Here is a 23,909-nt window from a genome sequence, read left to right on the forward strand (position 1 = left end):
TTCACAGGAGGAAATGAGTAAAACTGCCACCAAAATTTGTCACACAATTTTTGCTGAACGTAGAAATACCCCATATGTGGCTGTACAGTGCTGCTTAGCTACATGGCGAGACTCGGGAGGGACGGAGCGCTATTTGCCTCTTGGAGAGCAGATTTTCCTAGAATAGTTGCGGATGCCATATACAGTCATGTCCAAAAGTATTGACACCCCTGCAATTCTGTCAGATAATTCTCAGTTTCTTCCTGAAAATGATTGCAAACACAAATTCTTTGTTATTATCTTCATTTAATTTGTCTTAAATTAAAAAACACAAAAAGAATTGTCCTAAAGCCAAATTCGATATGATTCCACACCAAACATAAAAAAGGGGGTGGACAAAAGTATTGGCACTGTTCGAAAAATCATGTGATGCTTCTCTAATTAGTGTAATTAACAGCCCCTGTAACTTACCTGTGGCACCTAACAGGTGTTGGCAATAACTAAATCACACTTGCAGCCAGTTGACTTGGACTAAAGTTGACTCAACCTCTGTCCTGTGTCCTTGTGTGTACCACACTGAGCATGGAGAAAAGAAAGAAGACCAAAGAACTGTCTGAGGACTTGAGAAACCAAATTGTGAGGAAGCATGAGCAATCTCAAGGCTACAAGTCCATCTCCAAAGACCTGAATGTTCCTGTGTCTACTGTGCGCAGTGTCATCAAGAAGTTTAAAGCCCATGGCACTGTGGCTAACCTCCCTAGATGTGGACGGAAAAGAAAAATTGACAAGAGATTTCAACGCAAGATTGTGCGGATGTTGGATAAAGAACCTCGACTAACATCCAAACAAGTTCAAGCTGCCCTGCAGACTGAGGGTACAACAGTGTCAACCCGTACTATCCATCGGCGTCTGAATGAAAAGGGACTGTATGGTAGGAGACCCAGGAAGACCCCACTTCTTACCCCGAGACATAATAAAGCCAGGCTGAAGTTTGCCAAAAGTTACCTGAAAAAGCCTAAAACGTTTTGGAAGAATGTTCTCTGGTCAGATGAGACAAAAGTAGAGCTTTTTGGGCAAAGGCATCAACATAGAGTTTACAGGAGAAAAAAAGAGGCATTCAAAGAAAAGAACACGGTCCCTACAGTCAAACATGGCGGAGGTTCCCTGATGTTTTGGGGTTGCTTTTCTGCCTCTGGCACTGGACTTTATGACCGTGTGCATGGCATTATGAAGTCTGAAGACTACCAACAAATTTTGCAGCATAATGTAGGGCCCAGTGTGAGAAAGCTGGGTCTCCCTCAGAGGTCATGGGTCTTCCAGCAGGAAAATGACCCAAAACACACTTCAAAAAGCACTAGAAAATGGTTTGAGAGAAAGCACTGTAGACTTCTAAGGTGGCCAGCAATGAGTCCAGACCTGAATCCCATAGAGCACCTGTGGAGAGATCTAAAAATGGCAGTTTGGAGAAGGCACCCTTCAAATATCAGGGACCTGGAGCAGTTTGCCAAAGAAGAATGGTCTAAAATTCCAGCAGAGCATTGTAAGAAACTCATTGATGGTTACCGGAAGCGGTTGCTCGCAGTTATTTTGGCTAAAGGTTGTGCAACCAAGTATTAGGCTGAGGGTGCCAATACTTTTGTCTGGACCATTTTTGGAGTTTTGTGTGAAATGATCAATGTTTTGCTTTTTTCTTCATTCTCTTTTGTGTTTTTTTCATTTAAGACAAATTAAATGAAGATAATAATACCAAAGAATTTGTGTTTGCAATCATTTTCAGGAAGAAACTGAGTATTATCTGACAGAATTGCAGGGGTGTCAATACTTTTGGCCATGACTGTACAAAGCCCCTAAGTGCTAGAAAAGCAGAATATCCATCTCAAGTGACAACATTTTGAAAATTATACCCCTTTGGGAATTTATCTACAGGTGTAGTGATGATTTGACTCCATGGGTGTTTTCCAGAAACTAGCAGCAGTGGATGTTGTGGAGTGAAAATTGCAAACTGCTATTGTAGTGCCATACAGTACGTTGTAGTGACCAGTACGTTGTAGTGACCAGTACGTTGTAGTGACCAGTACGTTGTAGTCACCAGTATGTTGTAGTGCTCAGCTCATGCTTCTGGAGATATGCACCTGGAAATCAAAAGGGTTCTCATCGCTACAGAAATGTGAAACATGTGGACCCTAAATGTTGTTTAGGTACACTGTGGGGCTCTGAACGGAGGGGAGCATTTACATTGGAGAATGCATAATTTGCCCCCAATTTTTTTTTTTTTTTTTGGGGGGGGGCGTTTTTCCAGAACCTTTACACTACCAGTCACGTGGAAGCCCCCTATATTTCCATTAACAGATGACGGACCTGAGTGGGGTCTTGCTTTTTTTGTGGACTGAGTTGAAGCTTTTATAGGGAAAATTTAACATAATATTTTGGATCACATTTATCCTGCGCTCCACGCTGAGCACTTACATCGATGCTTACATCTAAATATCCGCCTGATCGGTCCATTCATGTAATGTCCATTCAGGGGGGTTAAACGGTCGTGAGCAGTGTGAGCAGATGTGACCTTCACTTAACGCTCGGTGGCGATCATGCTGTGCGTGGGCGATTACCATGATGTATATATACTGCGTTGGTTGGAGCATCCTTCCCTTCAATGACGTATATAAACTGCATTGGTCAAGAAGTCCATCCCTTCCATGATGTATATATACTTCAAATGCCGTGAAGGGGTTTTCCAGACATCCACCCTCCGCCCCAGCACTGCTGCTCAATTTCTACCGAATCAGAACCAATGACGCCATGACCGCCCTTCACTTTCCTCCTGACTATGCTACCTAATATAAGAATATACCATTAGCTTTAATGAACAGGTCTGGGAAAATCTTAATTACCGTCCAATTTTTTGCATTTTTGCCTCTCCACTTTTCATCCGCTGTAATTTTTTTTTCTTTTTTGTTTTCACTAGGGTAGCTTCATGGGGCATGATTTTATGTGTATTACTTTACCGAACTGTTTGCGGGTTCATATAAATTATGGAAAATATATTAAACAATTGAATTAAACGAGCATATTGATTTATAGTAAATATCTAAATATCATCATTTTCTTTATTGTATTTATATTGACTATTTTTCTAAATCACTTATCGAATTAATCAAGTTATAATAATAATAGTTATTCAATAGTTATCAAGTTATTATAATAATTATTATTGTCTTGTGAATACATAATATATGCAGTTTTTTTTACATAAAGCATATACAATAAAAATATTTTTTTGTTTCTTTTTTTAACAAATATTCACCTTTTTTCATTGTTTTGGAGAGGCTTTTTTATTTTTTTCTATTACATTTTATATAGAATTATATTTCTTATATAACGTGTCTCACAAGAGGATATCAAAGATCACTGGAGACATTGACTTTTTATTTGTTTTTGTTCAGGTATTCACAACGATAATCGGCCAATTATCTGCCAGAGTAAATATGCCGATACTCACCCCGTGAACAAGCAATATGACCATTACTAGCGCATCCGGAGGAAATATCACGATAATCTACCAAGGATCAAGGATTCACTCTATATTTGTACGGCTCGCTTGTGTATAGGTTATGGAGCGCCCGCTAGGACCGTGGGGTACTCGGGCCGGGTCCGGCGGTACTTAAAGGGGATGTGTCACGGCAGCAATGACCTGGTCCGTGGCCCTGGGCGTCCAATAAAAGGTGAAATAAAGGAAATAAAGTTTATGGGATAAATGTTCGTGATGCCACCTGTGGTACTCGGCAAATGTGAGATGTTGCCGATGCTGCTTGGAGAGACTGCTGGGGCGGATGGTGATGCAGCAGAGTTGGTACAGCTCCCCACAGGTAGAGCTTTAGTCCCAGGGCACTTAGGTGAAATTGTGAGATGATGGATGTTGTAGTAGCTGTGGTGCAGGGTGGATGTGCAGTAAATAAATGTAAGGACAGAGCGGGGTGCAGTTTCCAATGCTTTACTCACAGTTCTTATTTGCCCCCCAGCCGGGGTGCTGTGTCCTTCAGGTTTGTGGTCCAGCCAGCTCTCAAGCAATTTGGGTGCACTTTCCAGAACCCTCTTTCATATGTCCTTTCCTGGCCGTCTTTCTGCGCTGGCTTCACCTCTCCTGCCCTGCGCCTGCCACAGTGTCCCAAGCCAGCAGCCGCGGATCTTGTCGGGCGGTGTGCACTGAATCCCCCTGTATCATATGTTGCTACTTTTTCAGCGAATGTGTGCAGATGTGGCTGTGGCACATACAGATACCACAGCCTCCGGTTATCTAGCTGAGTCCTTAGTTTCTCCACTAGAATGGGGTCGGTCCCCTGACTGCGACCTGGTCCCTCCACCTGACGATGGTCAGCGTGAATGCGAGCCCCACAGGTGGACTTCTCACTACCCGTGCCTTTAGGACCCCTTCCTTCTCTTCTTTCTTTAGCTTCACTTTCCTTCTGCTCCCTCTCTCTGGGAACTCCTTTCTGTCTGTTTCAGTCTTTCTGTCTGACAGGAGCTGCAGACCCTCACGTCTGCTCAGCTCCACTCTTCTCACCAACTAACTCACTTTCTAGATCTTTCCTGACTCTTGCTCACTAAGCTTCTCCCTTACTCTACCTACCCCACCACTCCTCCGACACCTTTTCCTATCCAGACTGGGATGAGGCCTTCCTCCCTTAGGGTGCACCCAGGTGCCCTGACTGAATTGTCTAGTGTTGGATGCAGGTGTAGGGTTCTGTGTAGTGCACCCTCCTTACCTGAGAGCAGAATACCACACCTCTGGGTGAGGTGCAGTACTCTGTGGCGACTGGGCTCTCAGGCACACCACAGTAACATCCCACAGGGAGATCTGTGTCTGACTTCACATTGGATCGGGTCCTGTGCGCCACGTCCTGTAGCTGCTCCCGCATGTGGGGCACTATGACGCAGCACGCCGCCTAACTTTTAAAGCTATGAAAGATGGACATATTCATTGGCGGCCATGACAATTTTTATTTTACCCTAAGCCACTTCCCTAGATTCATCCAGTTCTTTATATGTGCCTACACTGAAATATTTCTCCAAGTGAAACCTCCCACAAACAGTAGGATGTCCCTACAGCTCAACACATATACAGCACCCTCACCGCCACCAATACAGTATGATGCCCCCACAGTCCCCCAACCAAATAGTATAATGCTCCACACAATCTCCCCCACAATAGGATGTCCCTACAGCCTACCACACACAGTAAAATGTCCTCACAGCTCCCGATACACAGTATGATGACCCCACAGTCCCCAAACCAAAATGTATAATGCCCACCACAATCTCCCCCACAATAGGAGGCCCCACAGCCTACCACACATAGTAAAATGTCCTCACAGCTCCCGATACACAGTATGATGACCCCACAGCTCCCTTTACATAGTACAACACCCTCCCAGGCACCAACACTGTATGATGACCCCCACAGTCCCCCAACCAAAATGTATAATGCCCAACACAATCTCCCCCAAAATAGGATGCCCCCACAGCCTACCACACACAGTAAAATGTCCTCACAGCTCCCGCTACACAGTATGATGACCCCACAGCTCCCTCTACATAGTACAACAACCTCCCAGGCACCAACACCATATGATGACCCCCACAGTCCCCCAACCAAAATGTATAATGCCCAACACAATCTCCCCCACAATAGGATGCCCCCACAGCCTACCACACATAGTAAAATGTCCTCACAGCTCCCGATACACAGTATGATGACCCCACAGCTCCCTCTACATAGTACAACACCCTCCCAGGCACCAACACCATATGATGACCCCCACAGTCCCCCAACCAAAATGTATAATACCCAACACAATCTCCCCCACAATAGGATGCCCCCACAGCCTACCACATACAGTAAAATGTCCTTACAGCTTCCCATACACAGTATGATGCCCCCACAGCTCCCCATACACAATATGACACCCTCACAGCTGCTGACACAGAATGACACCCCCCAACCAAATAGTAGGATGCCTTATGCAATATGATGCCTCCCCAGCCTACAACACACCATAAGATGTACTCTCCACAGTACAATCCCTTCACAAAGTATGATGCTTCTACAGCAGCCCCAAACAGTATGATGTCTCCATACAGTATAATTCCCCCACATACAAAATGATAGCCCCCAGATTCCACCATGCAGTATGATATCCCCTCAGTGTCCAACTTGCAGCATGATGCCCCTACAAAGACATCCCACTTGATGGCGTCTCCTGCTCCTCTGGTCTCTGCCTCCAGCCACGTGACTTGAAGGCCGTTGTACTATAGGTCTTTCGGTATGTACTCGTAATGAAACAGTGGAGCAAGGAGCAGTCAGCTCTCTCCTCCATTATTATATAAAACTTTATCTGTGTCCTGAGGACGTACTGCCGACCTCCCAGAACCGCTCCCCATTTCTTATCACCACCAAAACTAATTGCCTTACCAGGAAGGAAAAGTCTTTGAATAATCAAAATAGACATGTTATCGATATGAAAATGATGAAAAAAATTGAAAGTAAAATATTCAAAACATCTGGATTTATTCAGTCTGGAGTCAGAGCCATGTGCAAAAATCCTGGCACTTCCATCCTCGACTGCTATCAGGGAGAAAGGTTCTGCGGCTGAATGCACTTGGACAAACCATCAAGATCCGCTGCTGGCGGCTCCTGTGCTTCACTGACCAATGACGTCTCAGATGTGCTCGATGGAGGACAAGTCCGGAGAAGCTGCAGCCATAGGAGCACGTCTAGGCCGCGCAGGCTGCTCACAGTAGCACAAGTGACATGCGGTCTGGAAATATTCTCTTGTTGAAAAATGGCTCCTGAGACAGTCACTTCAAGGCATTGCACATATGGTCTCCAGACCAATCTCCATGGCTGAAGACTCATGGCTGAAGAGGACAGACCTCCATTCCAATCTCCATTACTATTTTGCTCTGCATCGTGACAGACTTTGAGAGTGGTGGTGTGAGGTCAATGGCGTCACGCCTGTAGCTGGTTGTCCGGCCCAATATCGTGTAGACAGTGCGTGTCATATGTGAGGACATCTAATCTCACGTGCAGAGTACAGAATGAATCACTACGCGCCATTCTTCAAACATGGCGATGCCATGAAGAGGCCTTCATGAGGGAATATCACATCTGTCCAATCCTGAGATTATGGTTTGGGGTGGCATAATGTATGGTAGTCGGATCCTTCTAGTCTCCATTCCAGGTGCAGCAACAGCTCAGCTTTACATTGATTTGGCTGTGGAACCAGTGGTGCGGCCATTTCTCCAAAGTGTAACAGGAACCATTTTCAAAACAATAACACCTTAGGGTTAGGGTTAGTGTTAACCCTAACCCTAAGCCACATTTTGCTCGTGTTACTGTGAGCAGCCTGCGTGGCCTGCTCCCATGACTGCAGCGTCTCCAGACTTGTCTCCCATTGAGCACACAGGTGACGTCAATGATCAGTGATGGCACAGGAGCTGCCAGCAGTGAATGTTGATGATTTTAATGCCTAAGTACGTTCAGCGTGGCCGAACCTACCATTAATAACCTCACTAACAGCAGTTGAGGGTGGAAGTCCTGGGATTTCTGTACATGACTCAGACTCCATGACTTTTCCTTCTTGGTGTTGCAATTTCAATGTTGAAGATTGTAAATTTGTGCTTACATATAGTGCTGAAATAATGGCAATATATTACCGCCCAAGTAACAACTCCAATTTGTTGATCCATTCAAGATCTGGAAATCATCCTGGCACCTGGCGGCTCTTGTTGGGCTCCGAAGCGGCTCCTTACCCCCCTCCTGAGCCCAGCTGCATCTGGTAAGTTCTGTGGGGGTTGTGTTCACACTGGGTAATTGTTCTTTGTGGGGGCTGCGTGACTGTGAAGGGTGCATCACCTAACCCTGCAGTAAGGGGGTCTAGGCCAGATAGACCTCTGGAGGGGCTGGCCGGGGCAGGTAAGCAGAGCCGATCCGGGGTCAGCGCTCATTACATCGGTTACCTTCTTATTAAAGCTCAACCTAAGATCCTGTGGACTGCGGCTTTCCAGGCAGCCTACAGACGCTTGCACCAATGTGTAAAGATGTTCGGTTGCTGCTCTTTCATGTCGCCTCACGTTAGCTCTAACGTGCGCGCTCTTCTTCCTCGTCTGTGTGAAGCCCCCACAGCATATGTGGCTTTGGCACGAAGCCTGACCTCATTTTTTTTTTTCCTTTGTTGCTTGCGATCGGGTGCTAAATGCGCACATGCACATAGGACGGGTGTGTCTAGCCTGTATTGTGAGCAGGGCCGCGCAAATCGGGTGGGGTCACAATGACTCACAGACGATTATAGGTGGCTCCACCAAAAATATATAAATTCCCCAATTATTATTTTTTTTATTATATCCAAACGTTAAACTCTGAAGGTTTCTAAAAAAAAGTTAATTCCACCAACGTCGTCTCATCCTTTAGGCCAAATTCACTCTGAGTTCTATTATATTTCCTACTAATTTTGATTATGATCATGTCTTATGCTCCAATCACATCCAGAGCTGCGTACACCAATCTGCCGGTTGACCAGAAAGCAGTTTAGCTCCACCCCCACTCACAGACATGTGACCTAACAGCTTAGCTTTCATTGGGTAATAATTTCATAGGAAACCAGCAGAGGTCTGGATGCAGCTCTGGCTGTGAATGGAGTATGAGCTATGATATAAGGAAACCAGTACAAAAAAAGTAAAAGCATGGATGAAAAATAAAAACTATTTTTTTCTTCCAGGTTCTGACCCGTCACGTCATATTCATTCACTGAAACGGTTTCATAAATCAAAACTACGAGCGAATAGAAGAAACTTTTGTAATATGCGTTATCAGAGTAGTTCTGCTTCTTTTTCCACTCGTGAGACATTTTTTCTCTCGCTTATTCTGAAAATACAGCTCAAAGCTATCCTCCTCAAACCAAGACAGACCGATAATTCACTGAGGGATCAGATCACAAGTGCAGCAATGGGAGGAAGAGGCTGAGGAAGACTCAGGCAGATCATGCTTTCTAGTAAGTTGTTTACCACACATCAGAGCTGGATTCACAGCTGTACTGCTCAGTGCTTCTATATAGATATAGAAATGGCCAGGAATAGTGTTATTTCTCATATACACACATAGGAAACGTCAAAATCCAATCTCTAGTAAGATACCTAATTTAGATGCAGACAGAGAGGATAACTGCTCCATAGCAAGGACAAAATTGTAGTTTCTTTTTGCAGTTGCCCCACACTACCACTCTCTAAATTTGAGACATCATTTGCTGCTGTCTTCATTCCATTTTCATGACTCCGACCCAATCCTACCTGAAATGGGTCTTTTTTCTTTAGGGGTCCTCAAATCATCCATATAGGCTACCTCTATGGTGAGAACACCTAACCAACTTTATTGGGACACATCTAGTTTTTAGTAAACAAACAGACTTTTCCAATTACTATAGATATGTAGTTTTTTATTTATTGGTGTAAGTACTTCTGTTCTCGTGAATCCAGCGTGGTTTTTCCTGCGTTCCTGCACCTCTCTGCTCCAGAGATATGGCCCCCTTTCCCTTGTAGGTCAATCTAGTCTTGTTACAAAGTGAGAGTGGTCCTCATAAACACACTCACAGAGAAGAGTTGAAGATTCCACCTACTTGACTAACAAGACTAGATTTATATGGAGGAAAGAAGTGGCCATATCTCAGAAGCGGAGAGAAGACTGTGGAAAGGCAGCTGGAATGTTGGAAACTGCAGGCAGGCAAGAGACGTCCAGAAGACTGTGGAAAGGCAGCTGGAATGTTGGAAACTGCAGGCAGACAAGAGACGTCCAGAAGACTGTGACAAGGCATCTGGAATGTTGGAAACTGCAGGCAGACAAGAGACGTCCAGAAGACTGTGGAAAGGCAGCTGGAATGTTGGAAACTGCAGGCAGGCAAGAGACATCCAGAAGACTGTGGAAAGGCAGCTGGAATGTTGGAAACTGCAGGCAGACAAGAGACGTCCAGAAGACTGTGACAAGGCAGCTGGAATGTTGGAAACTGCAGGCAGACAAGAGACGTCCAGGAGACAGTAAACAAGAAGCTGAGACGCTTGAATCCGCAGGCAGGAAACGTACAGGAGACCACAGACAGGCAGCTCAGCAGGTCAAAGTGAATAGGGAAACTCAAAGTCTTAGAAATACTGAAGTCTTAATACCAAGACACAGGTGTGGGTGTTTGTGGGCCTTAAATATAGGCCAATGCAGATAATCACACGGGAGCACGCTGGGCCATCTTCAAAGCCCGACACAGAGCTAAGCAGAGTTCAGCAGACCTGAGTGAGGGGAGCAAAGCATAGATCTGGGACAGGTGTGTAACAGTTTGTACATAACGTGTGACCTCTGAGGCCAGGTGACTGGTGGATGGACATTGTCACTTTCGCTACCAATTGGGACTACCATAGTGGCGGCCTGGAATGATTAGAGCTTGTACCCAGAAAATCCTCTACGTATCAAACCCATGAAGGCATAACATAAATGACTTGTCCAACGAAGGAGATCAATCACTTAGAGCCACAGGTATCCCCACTAGAGTTGAGCAAAAACATTTGCAAGTCCCTGGTCCAGCAGCCATGTTGATAGTCCACTGACTCCTTGAGAACCTCCTCCTTCCTGCTGGAATCACTGGCTCCTGGTAAGACATTGTTATGGTGCGCTGCACGAATGACCCAATACCTACTAACCAGCAGAGGTGTTAGAGATGGCAGCAGGAAGGAGGACTCTCGTCTGGTGGCCACGGACTGCCTATGTGGCTGATGGAACAGGTTCTGAAACTTATTTTTCTGATTTATAATCTCTATGGATCGTCTCGTTCCTCCTCACGGCACGACCCTTGGGGGCTGACGACACCCACCACATATGACGTCCAGTCGCTTCTACCAGCTCCATAGACATTGCGCGACCACTGCTCTGTTCCAGTCACCTGGCTTCAGTGATTGATGGAGGGTCCGAACAATCAGACCTCTATCACCTATTCTGTGGATTGGCGATACGTGGCCTAGAAGGAATAACATCTGTAGCGTTTGGATTTATTCACACATCGATATGGTTATGGCTACACTAAGATTGCGGCGTCACATTGTAACACTGTAATGAGTGCCCATGGCTTTACAGGCTAAAGCATCTGCAACAAAGTCACAAATGTTTACAAACATGTTGGATTCTCTGTTGCACTTTGCTCAGACTTAGGCCGCATGTGTTTCGCAACCAAAAACATTTGTGCAACTTTTCTGCAACGTTTAAGTTCGTTAAAGCTTTCATTTTACTGTATAATCAGCCAAGTCGCCTGCAACGTTATGACGCAGTTTACAGCAAGGTAACGACAGGAAGGCAAACACTTGGAAACATCGGCAATTCTGTGATGTAGTTGCGCTCAGTCGCAGGTTGCAATGCAACAGCAATAATTAGATGCGATATTGCAACAATAAAGTCTCAATGTCTGGTGACAAATGTCATCGTGTAGCTCCAACCCAAGGAAAATGCGACAGATAATAGATAATGGCCGGCGGAGGTCGTCTGCGTCCCCAGGCGCTCACGTCACTTTTTTCTCCATGTATGCGGCATATATGTATATATTGGTGTTTCTTCCTCCCCGTATATAGCATTAATGATCATGTGACGCGTGAGCGACACAAAGGATGTCCCAGCATGCTTTGCAGCTGGATCTTGAAGATTAGTGAGGCTTTTCCTGCGTCGTCTCCTGTGGCCTCCGGGTAGACGCCCTCTGCAGACACATTTACATATTTCCCAGCTGTCCCTCCATGGACATAAATCATCTCTTTCCGCCCATGATCTCATTTTGTAGTTGTTACTCGCAGGAGATCTGCGGATTGGTGTCCGGATCCGTCCTGTCCGTTGTCAGTTGTCAGGGTGCAGTTGACAGACGCCATTGAAAGTTTGCACAGACGCCGCTGGCAGCAAGTTATCTTCCTTAGGGTTTATCGGCACGTGCAAATTGGTTTTGGGTTTGCGGAACAGGACGGTATTTTTTTTTTCTGTGATTCTCCAATTTTTATCCTTTTATGGTCCATTTTTCACATAAAAAAATAAAAAATGGAACTTGATATTCCGGAACATCTACAAGCGCCTGATCCAGGAAAAACGGACAGTAGGCGGGCAACAAATCCGGATGTCTGAATAAGGTCAAAGGGCATTGAAATTCAACATGGTCGATTCTTTGTTATATAGTTAATAAGATGGTCAGCCGATGCTGCCGAATTTGGTGGGCAAAAATCTCTTTAAGCCCCTGTTGTACACATACATCATGGTGCAATGGAGTGTATGGAGCGGGCTCAGGAGCTGAACTCGCTCCATACTGGAGAGGAGCCGACTGTGCTGTACAGCCAGCACCTGCCCCTAATGTCAGCAATCCCCGCTGTCAATCACGGACGGTGGCACTTAGATTGTTCCTCACTGTTTAATCGCCCATCTGGACCCCCCTAGAAGTGATCACGGGGTGCTGATGTATTGCCAAAAGCCCACCCATCAATGCCATCTTGGTCATCGTATGAAAACTGGACACAGATTGAGTGCCATTGGCTTTTTAGTGATATATTGCAATACTGATGTATTACCGTATATAGAACAAGCAGACGTACGAGTTGTCTAAAAGAAATATACAGGGAAAATAAAATAAAAACAATTTTTTTTTAAATAAAAGTATCCAATAAAAATGAAAATCCCAACGCTGCTCCTGTGACCTATCCAAATTGGGTCTGCTAAAGTCAGATGTATGAAAATCCAAAATAAATTGTAAATTAAATCAATTAATTGATAAATACTACAAGGAGAGAAAAAAAACAAAAACCAAAATTTGGAATTAAAAAAAAGGGAGAGGAAAAACAAAAAAATTGATCAAAACTTTGAATGTATCAGTAAGCTCTGACTCGGGTTAATCGATGGAAAAGTAAGAAAAAAAAAACCGACTGGTGTCACACAATGGCAACGCACACCTGATACTTCGTTGGTGGATGAGTTGTTTGAACTTTGTTATCATTTCGCCCTTTTTTTGTAATGAAAACCGGCTCTCGAAGTGGAGAAATCCTGCTGGAAACTAAGAAAGAAGAGCTGCAGTGTAAAGCATGCGGGATGGAAGTTTCTTGCAAAACTGTGTCTGACTTCACTTCCAACTTAGATTACGGTAGTGCAGTCACAGATCATAGCGGAGCACCGATGGAGCCGAGCTAAAAACAAGCAGTCACGATAATATCGGACGGTCTCCTCGGGTCCATGTGCGCCCGTCCTAGGACTTCATCTGACTTCATTATAGGCTTCTGTAACTTGTCAAAATCTCCCCCCAAAATTTGCCTTTACTATTAAAAAAAAGTAATAAACAGTGCTTACTTTAATGTTATTATAGAAAGCAATAGCTTTTTTTTTTTTTTTGGTGGAGGACAGACGGGGAGGAGGGCGGTAATTTTATCTAAAATTGATGATAAAGTGTAACATGTCTAATTATCTATCCAATTATCCCTCAATCCCGGCTATCCATCCCACCATGTTATCCATCCCAGCTATCCATCCCAGCTGTCCATCCATCCCTCCATCCAAGTTTATTCATCCATCCCAGCTATCTATCCATCCCTCCACCCTAGCTACCCACCCATCCAGCCATCCCTCCATCCCAGTTACTCATCCATCCATCCCGGCTATTCATTCATTCATCCATCCCAGCTATCCCTCCATCCAAGCTATCCATCCATCCCTCCACTACAGCTACCCATCTATCTGTCCCAGCTATCCCTCCATCCAGGGGTGTAATGTAACTACAACAGGTGCAGGGGTTGCAATCGCACCCGGGCCCTGGAGCCTAGGGGGCCCTAAAAGTCCCTTTGGCCAATAGAAAAAGACTACTGTATTGCTATTAAAGATTCAAAATATTTGGGGGCCCCGTTGGGGCTTTCACATCGGGGTCCATGAGTTTCAAGTGACGCCACTGCCCCGAACCTAACGGAGCATCTAATCCTCCATCATCATATTATTGCTAATCTATAGTGTGACATTTACAAAGGACATCACCGCCATCTGCTGTCCACACTCAGGTATTACATCCTAGCTAAAGAGAAGACTCTAATAATCCATATGAATCCCTGTTTATACAATTATTTATACAAATACATTACAGGTAAAAATAAAACTAGAACAGCTAGAACCTTTCATGTCCTCACAGAGGCATATAATATCATAGGAGGTAGATGAGAACAAAGTAAAACAGCTCCATAAGAAAACATGATGAAAAAGGGCAGGTTACAGTAATATATGCATACGTTACGCTCCGGGGCTCCGCTGCATGGGCGCATTACATATATGTATATGGCAGCACATAGGAGACGTGTATGACGTGATTACATAGGCAGATACTGGCATCGTTGCCTGCAAGTGTCTAATCTGTACATTATGTAAGAACAACCCCAAAAGTGATACCGTGTGCCCCCCAGTGTCAGTATGTGATTGTGCTCAGTGTCAGTAAGCCCCCTATAGTGGACTGGTGCAGCAAGTAGCATATAGCGCCATATTGTTATAGGACGTGCATAGACTGTAGTGACGTTTCAACATTCCCCCTCCCACCCAAAACGCTGTCCCCCCTCTTCATATATACCATGTAGCCCTTTGTTCTGCACCTCTGTCATCTGGAAGTCCTCACCCCTCGTACGGTGAAAGCGACATAACGTCTCACAGAGCGGAAATGGTTAAAATGAGCCACATGCTCAGCCCAATCGCTGCGCCCACAATGCACTCAATATGGACACTTAAAGGGGTTGTCTAACAACATATCTCCGAGGCACAGGATAGGTGATAAATCATGGGAATGGAGGTCTTAAAGTCCCGTGTGAATGGAGCCGTACTGAGCATGTGCAAGCGCTGCTCCATTATTTCTACCACACATGCTCTCTACCGCTCCACTCGCACAGAGGACTTTAGGACTTCCATTCTCAGGATCAGTGGGGGTCTCATAGGCCGGGCCCCCAGCAATCATGCATCTACCATCTTTCCTGTGGATAGGCGTTAAACAACATAAGTTATGGGACAACCCCTTTAATATGAATAATTAGATCCATAAGCAGAGGACCTGCTTGCTGATGGTTTCTGGTTGGAAACAAACTGTACAGAATAAAAAAAACCCATTATGCTGAATATTTACTATATGGTCAATGGTAATTAAAGGAGCACTCCGGGTAATAGTGATGCCTTGGGTTATGTCTATTGCAGGAGCTGAGGGGCTGGAGCGGAGATCTTCTTTCTTCATGCTCCTCAGCCGTGCGCTGGGCAATAAACGGTACGGGGGTCTTTTGAAGGTGGAGCTCCACTTTAAGATTAACTACAGTCTAAACTACAAAAACGCAGGGTCTTTAATACTGATAAATCTCCTGGAGCCGGTTTCACATAAGCCCCAGTGCAGACACATTTTTGCACCAATATTGAGACCAAGGGTCTGAACCAAACCAACATCTTCATAGGGACTTCTGATGCTTCCTGTTGGAGTCATTAAAGGGTTATTGCAGATCAAGAGCGCACCGCTCCGCTACCCTCCACTGACTGCTCTGCACAGATCGTGCGCTCCTCTGCCTCCCACCGACTGCTTTGCACACAGCGTGCGCTCCTCTACCCTCCACTGACTGCTCTGCACACAGCGTGCGCTCCTCTACCCTCCACTGACTGCTCTGCACAGAGCGTGCACTCCTCTGTCTCCCACCGACTGCTCTGCACACAGCATGCGCTCCTCTGCCTTCCACCGACTGCTCTGCACACAGCATGCGCTCCTCTACCCTCCACCGACTGCTCTGCACACAGTGTGCGCTCCTCTGTCTCCCACCGACTGCTCTGCACACAGCGTGCACTCCTCTGCCTCCCAATGACTGCTCTGCACACAGCGTGCGCTCCTCTGCCTTCCACCGACTGCTCTGCACACAGCGTGCACTCCTCTGCCTTCCACCGACTGCTCTGCACACAGCGTGCACTCCTCTGCCTCCCAATGACTGCTCTGCACGCAGCGTGCACTCCTCTGCCTTTCACTGACCACTCTGCACACAGCGTGCACTCCTCTGCCTCCCAATGACTGCTCTGCACACAGCGTGCACTCCTCTGCCTTCCACTGACTGTTCTGCACACAGCGTGCGCTCCTCTGCCTCCCAATGACTGCTCTGCACGCAGCGTGCTCTCCTCTGCCTTCCACTGACTGCTCTGCACGCAGCGTGCACTCCTCTGCCTCCCAATGACTGCTCTGCACGCAGCGTGCGCTCCTCTGCCTCCCAATGACTGCTCTGCACGCAGCGTGCACTCCTCTGCCTTCCACTGACTGTTCTGCACACAGCGTGCGCTCCTCTGCCTCCCAATGACTGCTCTGCACACAGCGTGCACTCATCTGCCTTCCACTGACTGCTCTGCACGCAGCGTGCGCTCCTCTGCCTCCCAATGACTGCTCTGCACACAGCGTGCACTCCTCTGCCTTCCACTGACTGTTCTGCACACAGCGTGCGCTCCTCTGCCTCCCAATGACTGCTCTGCACGCAGCGTGCTCTCCTCTGCCTTCCACTGACTGCTCTGCACGCAGCGTGCACTCCTCTGCCTCCCAATGACTGCTCTGCACGCAGCGTGCGCTCCTCTGCTTCCCGACTGACTGCTCTGCACACAGCGTGCACTCCTCTGTCTCCCACCGACTGCTCTGCACACAGCATGCGCTCCTCTGCCTTCCACCGACTGCTCTGCACACAGCGTGCGTTCCTCTACCCTCCACCGACTGCTCTGCACACAGTGTGCGCTCCTCTGTCTCCCACCGACTGCTCTGCACACAGCGTGCACTCCTCTGCCTCCCAATGACTGCTCTGCACACAGCGTGCGCTCCTCTGCCTTCCACCGACTGCTCTGCACACAGCGTGCACTCCTCTGCCTTCCACCGACTGCTCTGCACACAGCGTGCACTCCTCTGCCTCCCAATGACTGCTCTGCACGCAGCGTGCACTCCTCTGCCTTTCACTGACCACTCTGCACACAGCGTGCACTCCTCTGCCTCCCAATGACTGCTCTGCACACAGCGTGCACTCCTCTGCCTTCCACTGACTGTTCTGCACACAGCGTGCGCTCCTCTGCCTCCCAATGACTGCTCTGCACGCAGCGTGCTCTCCTCTGCCTTCCACTGACTGCTCTGCACGCAGCGTGCACTCCTCTGCCTCCCAATGACTGCTCTGCACGCAGCGTGCGCTCCTCTGCCTCCCAATGACTGCTCTGCACGCAGCGTGCACTCCTCTGCCTTCCACTGACTGTTCTGCACACAGCGTGCGCTCCTCTGCCTCCCAATGACTGCTCTGCACACAGCGTGCACTCATCTGCCTTCCACTGACTGCTCTGCACGCAGCGTGCGCTCCTCTGCCTCCCAATGACTGCTCTGCACGCAGCGTGCACTCCTCTGCCTTCCACTGACTCTTCTGCACACAGCGTGCTCTCCTCTGCCTTCCACTGACTGCTCTGCACACCGCGTGCGCTCCTGAGATGATTGACAGTTTAGCTCAGTGGCGTGGCCCTAATAGGGGGGCAAAAACGTGCTTATGTGAAACCGGTGTCCGTGTGATCACCTGCAGACACTTCTGGCCACTTCTTTGATCCTTTACTCATTTCGGATTGTGGGCTCTCGGCCTTCTCTTCTGCAGTCTCAGATTTCGAGACTATTGATCGTATCCGGGTCGGGATCCCCCTTTCTTAGCTTAGCTCTCCAGAGCAGCCACTTTTCTCTCTCTCTTTCTTAACAATAGATAAATTAAGTCCTCAATCTTCAGACATTTGGTAAAGTCCTTCATGTTCCTGTCCGGAGATCCCAGTATCCGAGTTTTCCTTTCGATTTCGGCCTCATATCTCAGATTCCTCAATCATCTTTCTTCTCTCTTTGCCATTGGAATGGGCGATCCGAACGTGTGGAAATTTGTGTCGCTCCTCTTTCTTCTCGGACTCTTTGTTGGACGCCTTATCAATGTCAAAGCTTTTGATCTCGGTGGTCACCGTGCTCTTGGAGGATTTTCCATTCTTACTGAAGTCCTTGCTAGCCCTGACCATTTGGCTTATCGTGTTGCGGAAACCTTCAGTACTGAAGTAGTAGACCAGAGGGTCCAGGGCGCAGTTGGTACTGGCTAGAAGAACGGTGACGGTAAGGATCTTCTTCAGGATGGGTCTGAGGTTCCAAAAGTCAGGGACAAGTTCGGCTCGGAGAAGCCCATAGGCCACAAGGGTTGCGTTATAGGGGACAAAGCAAAAAAGGAAGATGCTGAGGTTAAGGATGAGCAGTCGGATTGTTCTCCTGTGCCTATTTCTTCCCCCTTCTGATGCCCGGCATAGCTCCCAGAAGACATGGCAGGAGCCGTAGAGAACTGCCCCAAGGGGCAAAAGGAACCCGATGACTTCCGCAATGAAGAGCAAAGGCATCAGGTAGGTGCTCCAGCTGCTTAGTCCCTCAAAACAGCGGTGTATCACCTCCTCTCCATCCCGGCAGTCTCTAGAGTCATGCACAAGAGCCGCCGGTACCGACCCGCTCACGATGATCAACCAGACGCACAAGCAAGTCAGACGGGCGACTTTGCGCCGGCGAAGATGACGGAAACGTAGAGGGTGAACGATGGCCAAGTATCGGTCCACATTGATGCAGAAGAGGAACAGGCAGCTGCCGTACATGTTGATGTGGAAGATGGATCCGGAGAGTCGGCAGAGGAACTTGCCAAACGGCCAGTGGTTATTGGCATAATAATAAATCCGTAAGGGCAGCGAGAGCGAGAAGAGGAGATCACTGAGGGCCAGGTTACAGAGGAAGGTGCTGACAACGGTGAGGGGTCGCAGCCAGCGCAGGAACACCACCAGAGAGACGCCATTCAGTATGACCCCGAGGGGCATTAAGAGGCTGTATCCCACCAGGAGCACCATCCGGGACCGCGGAGGGGTATGTGCATCGCAGCTGTCCAAATCCGAGTGATTCATCACTGGAGACGCCTGAGGAGACAGAGACCGAATAAATGAGACATCCAACAGAAAGTGAAAAGCAATGTAAATATAATGGAGTCACCAATGGTGCCCCTCTAACCATGCCTGCCGGACCACCCTTATATTACCAGCCACACTGGCCATACAATATAGCAGGGCCAATTATACCTCCTCCACTAACAGGAGGTTACATATAACCGGCCAATCAGAAGGTGACCGCATGTTATGTCCACATGTGGATCCTGTGTATAGAGGTGTTATCAGTCATTGTACAGAAGGAGGAGGTGGTGAGCTGGGGGAGGGGGCGGAGGAAGAGGAGGTGGTGATCTGGGGGTGGAGGAGGAGGAGAAGGGAGAGGTGGTGAGCTAGGGGAGGAGGAGGAGAGCTGTGGCATCACCTATTGTAAATGGCGGATCAGAAGAGAAGTAAATGGTGGATCAAAGGAGGAGGAAGAGAGCTGTGACATCACCTATTGTAAATGGTGAAGAGGAGGAAAAGGAAGAGAGCAGTGACATCACATACAGAGCAGGAGTAGGTGAGCTGTGACATCACCTATTGTAAATGGATCGCAGGAGATTTGCGACATCACCTATGGTGGAGAGGAAGAAGAGGAGGAGAGCTGTGACATCACCTATGATGGCAAAAAGGAGGAGGAGAGCTGTGACCACCTATGTAGGAGGAGGTGAGCTGTGACATCAACTATTGTGAATGGTGGATCCTGTGTTATCTACTGTATATAGAGGTGTTATCAGTCATTATACAGGAGGAGGAGAGCTGTGACATCATCTATGGAGGAGGAGTAGGTGAGCTGTGAACACCAATTTAAAATAGTCGATCGGAGGAGGAGTAGGTGAGCTGTGACATCACTTATTGTAAATGGTGGAGAGGAAGAAGAGGAGAACTGTGACATCACCTATTGTAAATGGTGGATTGGAGGAGAACTGTGAGATTACCTATGGAGGAGGAGGTGAGCTGTGACATCACCTATTGCAAATGTTGGATTGGAGGAGCAGTAGGTGAGCTGTGACATCACCTATTGTAAATGGATCGGAGGAGAGTTGTGACATCACCTATGGTGGAGAAAAGGAGGAGGAGAAATGTGACATCACCTATGGTGGAGAGGAAAAGTAGGTGAGCTGTGACCACCTATGTAGGAGGAGGTGAGCTGTGACATCACCTAGTGTGAATGGTGGATCCTGTGTCATCTACTGTATATAGAGGTGTTATCAGTCATTGTACAGGAGGAGGAGGTGAGCTGTGACATCACCTATTGTGACTGGTGGATCCTGTGTTATCTACTGTACATAGAGGTGTTATCAGTCATTGTAATCCTGTCCTTGATGAGATGGCTAAAAAGCCTTCTGTACAAAATAGGAAATGTATTTCAGCTTTATATTCAGCGTAATGAATTGAATTTTAATATATAGTGATTAGGAAAATTGAAAAAAAAATGCACAGGATGCAGTGGACACATGTAGTTAAGATGGCGGCGACTCTCAGCCTGCCAATACATGGAGGGGGTGGTTGCTTGGTATATTAATACACAATTATGCATTAATATACCAAGCAACCACCCCATCCATGGCTTGGCAGGCTGAGAGTCGTTGTCTCATCGGTATTTTTGCGCCTGTGTTGCCGCCATCTTAACTACATGGGTCCACTGCATCCTGATAGTGCATTTGTTTGGAGGCAGCATGGTGGTTAGCACTGCAGCCTTGCAGCGCTGGGGTCCTGGGTTGAAATCCCACCAAGGACAACATCTGCAAGGGGTTTGTATGTTCTCCCCGTGTTTGCGTGGGTTTCCTCCGGGTTCTCCGGTTTCCTCCCACATTCCAAAGGCATACTGGTAGGGAATTTAGATTGTGAGCCCCATTGGGCACAGCGATGATAATGTGTGCAAACTGTAAAGCGCTGCGGAATATGTTAGTGCTATATAAATAAAAAATGTATATTATTATTATAAGAAATATTATAAGAGGCCTGGGCAGGTAAACATCGCTGCCTTTTTTTACTGCTGTTTTTTGAATTTTTGGAGGATTTTTAAGTCCTTTTTTTGTGGTTTTGATGTTTAGTATTTTGTAAAGACACATTCCCTCTAATACACCGACTGAACGCCCACATAGCATACAAAAGACTCTAGTCACCCATGACACACGGTAGGTGAGTGTGAAGAAAGCCCCTGTTCCTTCCACGTCACCAATCCGTGACGTCACTACACAGGCACAGCTCTCCGGCGCCCCCTTTGTCTCTCAGGTCAGTAAGGGAACTGCACCTAGAGCAAATGGCCGCCGGAATGACTGCCCTGTTACCCACACTGGGTATTCTAAGATTCGCAATCAGAGTAAAAGGATCAGCCCAAAATTAATTTATGATTTAATTGCCTTAAGGGCGCACTAGGTAATTACAAGAAATATACAATCACAATATATCAAGAGTTACAGTCAGAGTACAATATAACAACAATGATACAAGGCTTAAGGTATAAAGCTGGAGGTCACTTTACCAGGTTAGAGGTCGCTTGTGGAAGCCGGGGGGCGCAGCGTTCCGCAGGTCCAAAACTTTAGTTGCCGGGCAGCCCCCAGAAAGCGTGTGCTTGCCCCCTCTGGCTGGCGTATGCCCTGTTTCTTAGCTGGTCATCTTCTGAGTGTCACCCGCTCTCCACATGTTCCAGCTCTTAACCCTGCCGTGTCCCTCCCCCTGTAGCTGGGTGGGCTTAGCAATCTCCACCCCTCTGCCTCCCTGCGATATTTGTTCCAATATCTAATAAATGGGATAACTTCTCTCAGGATGATCGGATCAGCACACGGGCAGTACCAGCGCCTGTGGTTTGTTCTGCCGGTCGTACTGGGATCAAACCTGGACCCATTCGGTCCCTGTGGGAGGCTGATCTCTATATCTCGGGTTTCAGACCTCCCACGGATACAGGAGTCGCACCATTAGATGCACCATTTCTTTAGGACGAGGGGAATATTTTTTATGAGCCGCTACCTCGGACGATGCGTCCATAATTCACGATTCCATGTCAGAGACGGTTCGGCTGGACGACCATACTAGATGTGTATCCAGTGGCCCCTTGACATGCGTGGTTTAATTAAGCCCTTGAGCATTTCCAAGCCCCCTGCTGGTGTGGCTTCCTAACTGAGCTTTGAAGTACCTTCTGCAATCTCCTCTGAGCTCAGCCGATTACCATACTAATAGGCACTATGTTCATTAGAAAAGGTGGGGGCCAGGAGCACTCCTCTCTGCAGACCTGTGACCAGGAGGCAAAAATGGAGTCACGCCAATCTCTGTTAGTATGCCCGTCCAAGATGGCGGCTGTTCCCTCATCACACCTCCCTGCTTTAGAGGGCGCTAGGGGGCATCACATTCCTGTGTTCCCCCGTGCGCCCTTCCGCACTTTCTCCTTGCCGGGACAACCCATCAGCATTACCATGGTCTCTGCCCCCTCCTCTGTCTCTCTCCGAGGCTGTCTCTGCCTCCTCCTCTGTCTCTCTGAGGCAGTCTCTGCCTCCTCCTCTGTCTCTCTCTGAGGCTGTCTCTGCCCCCTCCTCTCTCTCTGAGGCTGTCCCTGCCCCCTCCTCTCTGTCTCTGAAGCTGTCCCTGCCTCCTCCTGTCTCGCCCTGAGGCCGTCTCTGCCTCATTCTCTCCTTCCCTGAGGCAGTCTCTGCCTCCTCCTCTGTCTCTCTCTGAGGCTGTCTCTGCCCCCTCCTCTCTCTCTAAGGCTGCCTCGGCCTTCTCTCTCTTTCGGAGGCTGTCTCTGCCTCCTCCTCGGTCACTCCATGAGGCTGTCTCTGCCCCCTCCTCTCTGTCTCTGAAGCTGTCCCTGCCTCCTCCTCTGTCCCTCTCTGAGGCTGTCTCTGCCTCTCCCTCTCTCTTTCTGAGGCTGTCCCTGCCTCCTCCTCTGTCTCTCTCTGAGGCTGTCTCTGCCTCCTTCTCTCTTTCCCTGAGGCTGTCCCTGCCTCCTCTGTCCCTCTCTGAGGCTGTCTCTGCCTCTCCCTCTCTCTTTCTGAGGCTGTCCCTGCCTCCTCCTCTGTCTCTCTCTGAGGCTGTCTCTGCCTCCTCCTCTCTGTCTCTGAGGCTGTCCCTGCCTCCTCCTCTGTCCCTCTCTGAGGCTGTCTCTGCCTCCTTCTCTCTTTCCCTGAGGCTGTCCCTGCCTCCTCCTCTGTCCCTCTCTGAGGCTGTCTCTGCCTCTCCCTCTCTCTTTCTGAGGCTGTCCCTGCCTCCTCCTCTGTCTCTCTCTGAGGCTGTCTCTGCCTCTTCCTCTCTGTCTCTGAGGCTGTCCCTGCCTCCTCCTCTGTCCCTCTCTGAGGCTGTCTCTGCCTCCTTCTCTCTTTCCCTGAGGCTGTCCCTGCCTCCTCCTCTGTCCCTCTCTGAGGCTGTCTCTGCCTCTCCCTCTCTCTTTCTGAGGCTGTCCCTGCCTCCTCCTCTGTCTCTCTCTGAGGCTGTCTCTGCCTCCTCCTCTCTGTCTCTGAGGCTGTCCCTGCCTCCTCCTCTGTCCCTCTCTGAGGCTGTCTCTGCCTCTCCCTCTCTCTCTGAGGCTGTCTCTGCCTCCTTCTCTCTTTCCCTGAGGCAGTCTCTGCCTCCTCCTCTGTCTCTCTCTGAGGCTGTTTCTGCCCCCTCCTCCCCCTTTCTGAGCGGATAGGGTACCCCTAACTGTCGGTCCCTGGGCCACGCCTCCGGTGAACCCTGCTGGACCGTTACCTGGAACAGCCATCCCTGGTCCCAGACCACCCGCTCGCGGTCTGACTCCCCAGGAGGCTGTGCCGCCTGCTCCTTGAGAGCTTTCAGGCTAGCATCAGCTTCCAACGCTGCCTGAAATCCCTGACTCGATGTGGCGAGAATGGACGACACTGCCACATCCGCTGTCAGCTCCCCGGGATCTGTCTCCTGGCCGCTGTCTGACTCGGCCGCCACTTGGTCA

General features: G+C 48.2%; 1 protein-coding gene across 1 annotated transcript in view; it reads right to left on the reverse strand.

Moving 5' to 3' along the window:
- Positions 1 to 14,105: 14,105 nt before the first annotated feature.
- The window catches only part of LPAR5 (lysophosphatidic acid receptor 5), a 32,127-nt gene continuing 22,323 nt past the window's right edge, over positions 14,106 to 23,909 (reverse strand). The window contains exon 2 of the mRNA XM_077258233.1: positions 14,106 to 18,997. Within this exon, the coding sequence (XP_077114348.1) occupies positions 17,870 to 18,997 (1,128 nt within the window). The 3' untranslated portion in view covers positions 14,106 to 17,869. The remainder of the gene's footprint in view (positions 18,998 to 23,909) is intronic.

The sequence above is a fragment of the Ranitomeya variabilis genome, chromosome 4, assembly GCF_051348905.1.
Source record: "Ranitomeya variabilis isolate aRanVar5 chromosome 4, aRanVar5.hap1, whole genome shotgun sequence".
Taxonomy (NCBI): domain Eukaryota; kingdom Metazoa; phylum Chordata; class Amphibia; order Anura; family Dendrobatidae; genus Ranitomeya; species Ranitomeya variabilis.